This window comes from Brassica napus, chromosome A8, assembly GCF_020379485.1.
Source record: "Brassica napus cultivar Da-Ae chromosome A8, Da-Ae, whole genome shotgun sequence".
Lineage (NCBI taxonomy): Eukaryota > Viridiplantae > Streptophyta > Magnoliopsida > Brassicales > Brassicaceae > Brassica > Brassica napus.
The window spans coordinates 4,241,679-4,252,730 of NC_063441.1; the positions used below are offsets into that span (position 1 = coordinate 4,241,679).

At 36.6% G+C, this 11,052-nt stretch overlaps 3 protein-coding genes across 3 annotated transcripts; 2 read left to right on the forward strand and 1 right to left on the reverse strand.

Annotated features, from left to right (window-relative positions):
• The first annotated feature begins 480 nt into the window (after positions 1-480).
• On the forward strand, positions 481-3,653 carry LOC106371872 (protein WEAK CHLOROPLAST MOVEMENT UNDER BLUE LIGHT-like 2). Its single transcript, XM_048737633.1, has 3 exons — positions 481-908; positions 1,006-1,573; positions 1,642-3,653. Exons 1-3 carry the CDS (start codon positions 901-903, stop codon positions 3,346-3,348), a joined length of 2,283 nt encoding a protein of 760 aa, XP_048593590.1. The 5' UTR covers positions 481-900; the 3' UTR covers positions 3,349-3,653.
• On the reverse strand, positions 3,448-4,910 carry LOC106371873 (photosystem I chlorophyll a/b-binding protein 5, chloroplastic). The gene is made up of 6 exons (XM_013811974.3): positions 4,546-4,910; positions 4,329-4,461; positions 4,120-4,232; positions 3,926-4,030; positions 3,763-3,851; positions 3,448-3,688 (listed from the first exon to the last, which is right to left on the reverse strand). Exons 1-6 carry the CDS (start codon positions 4,737-4,739, stop codon positions 3,546-3,548), a joined length of 777 nt encoding a protein of 258 aa, XP_013667428.2. The 5' UTR covers positions 4,740-4,910; the 3' UTR covers positions 3,448-3,545.
• A 4,183-nt stretch (positions 4,911-9,093) lies between these two features.
• Positions 9,094-10,668, forward strand: LOC106371875 (protein DCL homolog, chloroplastic-like). The gene is made up of 3 exons (XM_013811976.3): positions 9,094-9,578; positions 9,902-10,016; positions 10,159-10,668. The coding sequence occupies exons 1-3, from the start codon at positions 9,238-9,240 to the stop codon at positions 10,333-10,335; spliced, it is 633 nt and encodes a 210-aa protein (XP_013667430.2). The 5' UTR covers positions 9,094-9,237; the 3' UTR covers positions 10,336-10,668.
• The last annotated feature ends 384 nt before the right edge of the window (positions 10,669-11,052 follow it).

Genomic DNA, 11,052 nt, shown 5'->3' on the forward strand with positions numbered 1-11,052 from the left:
AAAAAACTTATTATCTAAACTCTTATCTTTTTAGCTATAGAAAATTTTAAAGCTACATTCATTAAAGCTAAATAAAAAAAATTCTACTGACTAAATTCTAAAATAATTTTTTTATAGTTACAGCCCAACCAATCACCCCCAACTCACTTGTTTTCTCTTTTTTTTTCCCAAAAATAATATTTTAGATATTGTGTAGATATTATTAAAAAAAAAATTTCAAAACAATCTTATTTTTGTTAAAACTGTAATTTAATATTAAATAATTTATGATGATAAAAATTGATAATTATATTCAGTATGGATAATTTAGCAAATTCAGATATACAGAAGTGTATTTAAAAAAAAACTTAAATAATAGTATAATTTTTAAATTAAAAACTCATAAAAGTGATTTTCCCTTAAGATATTTGTATATATGAATATATATATATATATATATATATATATATATGAAGAGTAATTTCTCTTCAGTTTAAGTACTGTCTTTAATTAACTTTGAATCTATTGGTATGTATGGTAAATTGAGTCTTTTAAGTTTTGACTGAAGAATATGATAACTGCTTAAGTATCAATTCAACAACCATATTAAGTTATTAACGCACAACTTCAATATACTTTGTTCACCAAAATAAACTTAGATATATTTTGTTGACCAAAATAAACCAAACAAAGAGATTTTAAAGACCAACAGATGAGAATGAGAGGCGTGCCTTCCACGCCTTATTGGTGTGTTTTGTTTTTCTGTTTTGAAATTTTTTTCTGATGATGATTTTCTCTTCTTCTGTCTCTTTTCATTTTCAGATAATCTAAAGATTAGGGCTTCGTTAATCTCTCTTCAAAAGTTAAATTAATTCTCGCTTATTACCCAGAAGATTCTTCTCGCACTTTGTTGCATGTTTTATGAAGAGGTACCACATTTATTATTTTGATAAACAAATACAATGAACAAGATTCGTATCATGAATTGATTTTTGTAACTGTGAAATCTTGGTAATTAATTTGCAGTTTCGTGACGATGGTGGATGATGATAAAGTTTCCAACGACTTTTCTTTACTTCCTGATCTCAATGATGATTCCTCGACCCCTTTCAATAACAGTCTCGAATTCGATTCATCCATTCTTGATCTCCTAACCATGGAAGATGGACGAGAGACACCAAATCTCTTTCCAGACCACAATCCATTTCTTGAGTCTCTGCATGCTCCACCTCAAGAAGATCAACATATTTTTGCTGAAGCAGAGTCTCCAAAGGTTTACATTGCGCCAAGAGTCATGGTAAACCACGAGGACTCGTTTTCTCTAGACTCTAGAATCGACAGCATAGAAGATGCAAGGATTATTAGTTTGCCGGATTCACCTAGAGGAAGCCAAGATGTGGGTCTCTCTCGTCTTCGAGTTCCTGGCTCACCAAGAGCGTTTGTGCATCCGAGAACTTCTGGATCCCCACGTTTTGGGTCACCCACGAGTCCTGTTTTGATCGATACAACTGCACCGTTCGAATCCGTTAAGGATGCAGTTTCCAAGTTTGGTGGGATCACAGATTGGAAAGCACATAAAATTCAGACAATAGAGGTATTAAACTGCTTTTGGTTTCTTTACTTTTTGGTTCATTCTACTTAAAAGTCTTGGATTGTTTCCAGAGACGAAAGACGGTGGATCAAGATCTTGAGAAGATACAAGAGGATATGCCTGAGTACAAGAAACAGGCTGTTGTAGCGGAAGAGGCGAAGGAGCAGGTGGTGATGGAGCTCGAGAGGACAAGGAGCATCGTCGAAAAGCTAAAACTGGAGCTAGAAAAGGCTGAGAAAGAGGAGCAACAAGCGCAACAAGACTCTGATCTTGCGAAGCTGCGTGTGGAGGAAATGGAGCAAGGGATAGCTGATGACTCGAGCGTAGCAGCAAAAGCGCAGATCCAGGTGGCTAAAGAGAGGCATTCGTCAGCGGTTTCTGAGCTAAGAAACTTGAGAGAGGAGATAAAAATGGTCAGTAATGAGTATGAATCTTTATTGAAAGAAAAACAATTGGCAGAGAAGAATGCAGAGGACTCTGTTTTGGAAGCTAAAGATGTAGAGAAGCAGATGACAGATTTGACAATAGAGGTGATTGCCACTAAGCAGTTATTGGAGTCAGCTCAAGCGGCTCATCTCGAAGCTGAAGAGAAGAAATTCGATGCAGCCATGGCTCGGGACCAGGACCTTTATAACCGCGAAAAGGAGTTGAGAATGGTGGAAGAGGAGATCGAGAGGCTTAGACAAGAGATTCACGCGGCAGACGATGTGAAAATCAAACTAGAGACTGCCTCTGTACTTCAGCAAGACCTGAGGGCGGAGATACCTGCTTACAAAGACTCAAACGATAAGAGAAACAACAGTGACATTCAAGCAGCGGTTGATTCCGCGAGGAAGGAGCTTGAGGAAGTTAAATCCAACATCGAGAAAGCGAATTCCGAGGTGAAAACGTTGAAGATAATTGTTGGATCATTACAGTCTGAACTTGAAAGAGAGAAGAAAGATCTCTCGGAAACCAAACATAGAGAAGCTCTTTCAGTTCAAAGAGACGGCGAAGAGATGAGAGAGGAGGGATGCAAAGAAATAGCCAGTATGTTGCAAGAAGCTAAAAAAGAAACAGATGAGGCAAATTCACTTGCCTTAGCTGCTCGAGAGGCACTGAGAAAGGCGAAGGAAGAGTCAGACGAAGCGAGAACAGAAGTCACTGCAATAGAAAGTCAGTTAGCTGAGGCAAAAAGGGAAATGGAAGCTGCTAAAGCTTCTGAGAAGTTGGCCTTAGCTGCGATAAAAGCATTGCAGGAGACTGAATGTGGTAAGAAAATTGAAGACGTTAGTAGCTCACCAAGAAGCATAATAATATCAGTGGAGGAGTATTATGAGCTAAGCAAGAAGGCACATGAGGTAGAGGAAGCAGCAAACAGAAAACTATCAGAGATTGTCTCTCAGATCGAGGCGGCTAAAGAAGAGGAATCAAGAGTCTTGGAAAAGCTAGAGGAAGTGAGCAGAGAAACAGCTCTTCAAAAAGAAAAACTAAAAGAAGCAATGGGGAAAGTAGAGAAGGCTAGAGATGGGAAAGTTGGTATGGACCACGAGTTGCGAAAATGGAGTTCAGAGAAGAGCCCAAAGACTAGTCCAGAGGGTGGGGAAAAGGAGAATCATGACTTAGGCAAGTCGAAATCGGCTTTACATTCAGCAACATCATTTGCATTTGGTGAACAAGGAAGCAGCAATGTTGGAGATAGTAATAATGTGACACCTGAAACAAAGAAGAAAAAGAAGAAGTTTTCTTTGCTGCCAAAAGTCTTCATGTTCTTGTCAAGAAAGAAATCAAACAAGTGAACCAAACTCCAGTTTATTACAGGTAGGTTTCAAATTCGATTTTTATTTTGTTATGATAAACTTTAAAAGAGTATTGGGAGGCAGAAGTGAACATTTAAGTTTGTTGGTTAGATTTGTTGTACTCTTTATTAAATGACACAAAGGTAATTGATACACTTCTCCAGCAGTATATTGAATTTGCTATATGAAATGTAAAACTAAGAAGCAGAGGTGAAGAGGGTTTGAATGATGGTCTTATGCCATGGATTAGAGAGATGCTCGACGAGGTTATCGATAGGACCAGTATGAGTCACCGAGGCTTGAACGAAGAACCCTAGGATTGCCATCATCGCTAGACGACCTGTTAAAATGTCACACAGTAGTATGAAGCAATCCAAAATGAAAAATAACCAAATGATTAGTGAAATTTATTACCATTCTTGATCTCCTTAAGCTTCCAGTCATTAGCGTTCTTGATATCCTTAGCAAGGCCTAGCGGATTCAAGAGCGGCCCTCCAGGATAACTAAAGCCAAAATTAACTTAATATCTAAGGGTGTATAAACATAGTAAAGAGTTGAATCATGGAAGAAACATTACCCGGGCTCGAGCCCTTCGAGTGCTGCTTCAAGTCCAAAGAATGTTCCTTCTGCGGCTTGAGATCCTGGTGAGACGAAGTCCATATACCTTTTGGTCTCAGCAAACCTGTGAACCAAAATATAATTTTTTCTGATTTCTGGTTTAAACAGTCGAAGATTATATACAGACAGTGCTATAGTTTTCTTATATATTACCCCATGAGTAGAAACTGTACAACAATGAGAGTCTTTGTGCTGGCAAAATCAAATTTCGTTGCTCCAGCTTCGTACCAAACAGGTAAGTTGCTAATCCCTGTGGTACGAAGTAGCTATATGCAACCAAAACAAAGCTCTTGGTTAGTCATTTTTCTTGGTGAGGTTTCAACATTTCAAAACTAAGGCAATGTTTGAACTTTGAAGATTACGTCGGTTAAGAGTATTCCGGCAACACCGAGCATGGCGAAACGAGCGTGGACAAGCTCTGCTTGAACATACCATTTCAAACTTTTCGGATCCTCTCCTAAACCGAGCGGGTCAAACCCGTAATCTCCAGCTAACCTTTTTATTTAAAACAAAAAAAAAACAAAAGATTTGGTCAAAAAGCTTTTGTCTGTTAAAGAAAAGACAGGAACAGAAACTCACTTTCCGTCGAGGTAAGGAGGAGGTTCGAGACCAGGTAGCCATGTGGCACGTTGTTCAATGGCTGCTGCTGGATTGACGCTTCGTCCTGTTACGGCTCCAACGGCTGAGATTCGTCGTTTTGTGATGACGGCTGAGGAGTCACGACTACGGAGATGAAATCCTCCGGCGATTCCTCCGCGTAAGAAGACAGACATTTTCTCTGTTTTTTCTTCTTTTTGCTACGTTTGTTTCGGCTCTGACACTGTTATCTGCAATAGAAGGTGAAGAAGCTTTAGTACATTGTCCACAGAAAATAATACTTTTTAAAAAAATTCTGTAGAGAAAATTTTGGAAGATGGTGAATCGTTGGATATTATATTCTTAATTATTTTTTGAAATACTCCTCTTTTCTTTAAGTTATATATTCTAGATTTTTCACGCATTTTAATAATACATATTAAATTTACATAATTTTTTATGTTTATTTTTTTTCATAATTTTAACCCAATAAAAATTTAACTATTACAATTAAGTTTTTTAAAGTTTGTAATTTGTTAATAAAACATGCATTAAAAATATAAATATATATATTTTTGAAATAATTTTTTCTCTCTAGAATATGTATTTTTAAAGAACGAAAAGAGTATCTTAAATCCTTACGTACCGTTAACATATGTCACACTCAATCAATATTCCGTCTATTTTGGACATAAAATATTTAGGGAATTACAGTTGACGTAAATTATTTTACAAGTTTTTAATGTAAAACTTCTCGACTATAACCTCTTTCCGTCCAAAATAGATCAAATTATAGGCTGAAGATGACATATATGGTTTGTAGTTTGATGATTTAGAACATTAAACTATTTATTAGTTGAGGATTTTTTTTTTCCTATTTAAAAATAGTTGAGAGGTTTAATAACTAAAAACTTTTAATTTACCGATTAAATAAAAACAAAATTTTGTTTGTAAAAAATTAAGCTTTCTCGTCTTCATTTAGCTCAAGTTGACATGAAAAAACAAACCTCAAACCTCAAACAATAGAAAGCTCTAACGAAAAGCACACCAAAAACAAAGTTCGTGGTATATAACTTTGGTGATTATAACACAATTCAACTGTTTTAAATCATATTTTATGATCATTTAAATTCATATTCCAAAATCCATGTATTAATTTTTCTCTTTTTTTTTACCTGAATTATTTATTAATTATGAAAGAGTGTTTTAAGTAAATTTGTGACATGCTTAAGTGGCAATGAAAATTCAAAATTTGATAGCATAAATCATTCTTTTCAGGCGATGATAACATTAGTTTTTTTTTGTTATACATTATTTATTACAGAGAAAACGATAATATATTAGGCATTTGCTTTTCGTTTATTTTAACAAATGGCACTATATTTTGTTGGAATAAAACAAATTTCATGGTTTAGGGGGTCTATTTTAAAATTTTGCCCCGGGCCTTACATAACGTTTAAGCCAGCATTGCCTACAAAAAGTTCCTGGCAGGCCTGAGCGTTAGGGTTCGGATCGAGTTTTCGGATTTTGGTTCTATTTTGTAACATCTTCTAAGTCTCATTCTAGTAAATTTACAAGTACGGATCGGATTCGGATATAACACTTCGGTTTCAGATCGGTTCAGATATATCCGAAGTAACCATATATCATTTGGATTCAAGTTATATCGGTTCGGTTCGGATATATCCAAAGTAAAATCTAAAATTTAAAAATAAAACATAAGAAATATATACTTCTTTGTATATATTGGAGTATTTAAGGTATTTATTTAAATTTTAAATACTTATTGTTAGATATCATATCAAAATAAATATGAAATTGAATATTTGAAGTACATATTTATGTTTCAAATATTTATATTGTTTATTAATTTGTACATTCGGATCAGTTTCTTCGGATATTTTTTCGAGTTTTCGGGTTTTCCGGGTTTTCGGACTATCCGTTCGGGTTCGGTTAATAATACTTTGGGTTCAGATATGTTTTGTAACATCCTACAAGATCCATTGAAGTATTTTTTTACATTTCCGATCAGGTACGGATCGAGTTTTTCGGTTCAGATTTCGGGTTACGGATATTATGTCCAGCCCTAATTCCTGGTGCATACTTAGACCATTCCTGTTTCTCCACATCCTCTAGAACCCACACACGCAACTCAATGGAATCATCAGCGAAATCGTCATTGTTAATCACACCTAACTTACCCTTATAGTTTATCAGTTCACATAAGCTTTTTGGATATATAAATTTGAATTTCTCAGACCTAACATCAAAGCAAACTATCACATAACTAGATGTAGCCTCAGACATTTCCTCCCACATGTAACTAAGTAATACAAAACTCCATTAGTGCATACCCCTTCACACTCGATCTCAACTCTTAAGGAACATCCGATCTTTCTCCACCTCATTCCTCTAGTTCCCAGTGTCCTAATTCTGTGATCATCACAACAACATGGATGAGCCATGAACAATACTTTGAATTGTTTGTCAATCGGATCTAACCCCAAGATGCTAGACGACCTTCTGTACCTTGAAATATAAGGTAAAGTCTCATACCGTCCCGTTTTAGGGTTACATATCACGGGCACTCTTTCTTCGTCCGTCCACATACCATAGAAATAGATCAAACCTGAGGCATAGCCACATGAGAATTGTCGGTCATCTTCTCTTTACCTCAGCATCTGACTCCACACGAGAAGCCTTCATCACCTCTTGTAGTAACTCCCGAGTTTCATATGCAGTTCCCTCAAATATGGACTATCAAGTATTGATGCCCCCACATAGCTTGGACACGCTGCGAAACCTAGCTATTAACTTTGGTGGTAACCTCAACAAGATCTCGAAGTTTAGTTCAATAAGTATAGAATCTGAAAACATGCTCGTTTTATTTGGTGCTAGAGAGAGAGAGAGATAGAGAGAGAGAGAGAGAGAGAGAGAGAGAGAGAGAGAGAGAGAGAGAGAGAGAGAGAGAGAGAGAGAGAGAGAGAGAGAGAGAGAGATGTGACTTAGAGAAACCTAGCCCTATGAAGATATCGGGGCGGTGACTCAGGCCCGGCTCAACCTCATATTGGGTCCTTGGATAAATTTTATTTATATGCAATATAATTGATTATATATAATATTTTGGGCCCTTATTACAAAAATACAACAAAAATTTGGGTTTTTTTTATCATTAAATTTATTTGTTTTAAAGGTGGATCCTGGGCGTGTGCCCCACTTGCCTACCCCTAGGATTATAGAAAGTGTTCCTGAAGTCTACTCATTGTCAAAGGTGATGATTTGATATTGTAAACGTATGTATTTAATGTGTTAAGAAAAACATATGTATTTATCATTTTGTAGCTCTTTTCTTCTTTCTCAATATGGATGTTGTTTTTAGTCTTATATCTCATGTCTACTCTGAATTTGGAGATGCAGGAAATTTACGTACTCCTTATGCAGGATGTAACTCCTTATAAGATTTCTACAGGCTCTCAACTCGGCATCTCCTATATTTGGATTTCTTCCTTTATTTACTAAGAAACATGTTTGAATTCTTGGTCAGTAGATTTTTTTTTTGTTTTACCAAAGAAGCAAAGAAGTATGGATGCTTACAAGATGCTCATTTGTGTTGTTGCAGTTACTTCTCCATCTTGAGTCTGATGATTATGTTCAGCTAGCCCATGTAAAAAGAAGAAGAAACAAACATATTTGCGATAATAAGTTATTAAGAAAAATTTAGAACAGATAATGCTATTCAGAATTTGGCCAATAGATTTGGTTAGTAGACCTCTTTAAAATTTGTTGACCGGTCTTCGTTTTGCAGGCAACTATTGGGATTGATTTTCAGTCCAAGACAATGTACCTTGAGGATATGACTCTTTGTCTCCAACTATGGTATATCATCTTTCTTTTTTTGTTCCTTGCACAAGTATTTTAGAGTAGTGAACTCATAGATGAGGGTCCTCCAATGTTTCTTTGATTCCAAATTGTTTGTATGTTCCAGAATTGAATCTTAAGAGTTTCTGATTGCATTTCTCTCTTATGGAATCCTAGTCAATCTGTTACCATTTCAGAACGTTTTGAGCAGCTTCAGGATCACTGCTGATTCTCCACATGTAGATGTAGGTATTATCTTCTCTTCCCCTTGCTAAAGTTTTAAGATTCCAGTTATTTACTCATGTCTAGCTGCTACCTAATATTTACTTTCCGTTTCAAACCTAATTGCCGTTGTTGTTATTTCTATCAAGAGCTGAAGAAATTCTCCACTCAAGCAAGTGATATAGGCGTATAGCAGCTGCCCCAAATGAAGCTCTTAAAAGATTCAGAGACATCTAATCCAATAATCATTTCAGGAAGATTGGTAATTGTCTCTGTCTTCTCTTATTATGAATGATACATATCAAATGTGATCTGCCTATAAATTAATTATCTTAGGATGATAGCAAAAAACTTATACGAATACCCCGGGAAAAGTAGTTACCCTAAAAACTAAATAGAATACATGTACAAATAAATATACTACTAATCAAAACATAAAAGAAAGAAAACAACTATGAGGCCCATTAAGCCCAAACAGAATCAATCCGCGAACTTCGTCACTGCTAATCCTCTGGTCGCAAGCTTTCCACGGTACACGTCTGCGAATGGATAATGTAACCGTTTAGCTCTCTCTCTTACTTTCTTTCTTTCTCTACTCCATAACTCTCTCCCGGAATGAACTTAGCTTCCGTTTCCTCGACGCCGCCAGTGGCTTCAACTTGTTTCCGTTGCCGACGAGCTTTCATCTTCTCCTTCTCTCCTTCGCCTCTCTCTCTCTATTTCCCGCGTGACTCAGCATGGCCTCGAGTTCGCTCCCTGCGGACGGAATCGGACGGCGCTAGGATCGGTGACACGGAGTCGTACGGCTCGGAATTGCTTCGTCGGCCGCTCAATTCGTCTGAGGAAGAGGGAAGCTCCGAGGAAGGAGATGATGAGTTCGTGGATTGGGAAGATAAAATTCTGGAGGTTACGGTTCCTCTCGTTGGCTTCGTCAGGATGCTTCTTCACTCCGGAAAGTACGTCCAGGCTCCTCTTTTCATTGAGGAGGCATTATCATATATTACTTTGTTTTTTAATTGGTTGAACTCGAGATTCTCTCTATTAACTTGAATCCTCGTAATCTTGAAGCATTTCTTGTTATTCGTTATAGATTTGGATGTTAAATTGCAAAAAGAAATATGTGAATGTTGTGGTGTTGTTACTGCTGCTTATATATTCATTTGTTTGATTAGGTTTTGAAACCAAAGAGTAGAATGATGTTAAGAGTATTGGATCTATACAGAAGATACATTTGCTCCATGTCTGCATATGAATCTCTGCTTGGCGTTTTAAATTACAGATACGCAAACCAGGATAGGCTAAGCCCTGAGCACGAAAGAACAATCGTCGAGATGCTGCTTCCTTATCACCCTGAAGTTGACAAGAAGATCGGATGCGGAATAGACTTTATCATGGTATGTATTATGCTTCTTCTGAAAGTTGGTTTCTTTGGATAACTTGGTATTTGTTTACACTTTCAGTTTGTTCTTTGTCTCTTATGCAAGTCCTTTGCATCAAGTCTTAGTATCTTGATTGCTTTTGGTTTTCTCATTGCAGGTTGGGCATCACCCAGAGTTTGAGAGATCTCGATGTTTGTTCATAGTTCGAAAAGATGGAGAAGTTGTTGACTTTTCGTATTGGAAATGCATCAAAGGTCTAATAAAGAAGAAGTATCCTCTCTATGCAGACAGTTTCATCCTCAGACATTTTCGCAAACGTAGGCAGAACAGGTGAAGAAAAGCTTTATTGTAGATTCTCAAACTCAACAACGTTCTTGGATACATCCTACAAGGTTTTGAAGTTAAAACTCAGACACACAAGGTCCGTTCACAATCATTTTTCTCGTTTGAGTTGGAATTATGGACGGAACTTTCTAGAAGATATGGTCTTTGCAGGAGAGGAGGAATTACGCCATCAGAATATTTACCATTTTCACTGTTTACAGTCCTTAGCATTTATATGATATGAAATTTTTACATTGAACTTATGTGTAGAAGTAGAGTCACGGTACACTTTGTGTGCAGGGTTTGAATATTCTGATGGAGTTTGCTTCTTTTTCTTTTGCCACTGGAGCTATTCTAAAAAAGAAAAAAAAATTACACAAATACATTCTTTTAGAATCAATTTCGGACGGCAAATGAGTTGACAAAACCAGCCTACCATCTGCTAATCCAATCATCATCCGAGTGATTAGGCTAACTACATTTTTTTTTCTCCGAAAGAGAAAAAAATCAAAGGCGTTCCTCTCCTTTTAGTCGAGTAGTAGGCGTTCCCCGAGCCCACATTTTAGTGATATGATAGCATGAATCTTCTCCAATGTAAACAATGCTCTTTCTCGTTCATGAGGCAGAGAGCAGAAGCTTAGTAACAAGAAACTGTAATGAAAATGATTAATCTTTGAGCTGTCAATATTCTCGACTCGAGCAAGAAGGTCTTTTGATCTTGGTGATA

Bases quoted from the DNA above. Each gene is read 5' to 3' on its own strand.
- LOC106371875 (XM_013811976.3), top strand. From the start codon at position 9,238: ATGAACTTAGCTTCCGTTTCCTCGACGCCGCCAGTGGCTTCAACTTGT. The intron at 9,579-9,901 runs GTACGTCCAGGC...TTTAAATTACAG, and splicing joins ATGCTTCTTCACTCCGGAAA to ATACGCAAACCAGGATAGGC. The intron at 10,017-10,158 runs GTATGTATTATG...TTCTCATTGCAG, and splicing joins GCGGAATAGACTTTATCATG to GTTGGGCATCACCCAGAGTT.
- LOC106371872 (XM_048737633.1), top strand. The intron at 1,574-1,641 runs GTATTAAACTGC...GATTGTTTCCAG, and splicing joins ATAAAATTCAGACAATAGAG to AGACGAAAGACGGTGGATCA.
- LOC106371873 (XM_013811974.3), bottom strand. From the start codon at position 4,739: ATGTCTGTCTTCTTACGCGGAGGAATCGCCGGAGGATTTCATCTCCGT. The intron at 4,233-4,328 runs GTAATCTTCAAA...GGTTGCATATAG, and splicing joins CCGGAATACTCTTAACCGAC to CTACTTCGTACCACAGGGAT. The intron at 3,689-3,762 runs GTAATAAATTTC...ACATTTTAACAG, and splicing joins GCTTAAGGAGATCAAGAATG to GTCGTCTAGCGATGATGGCA.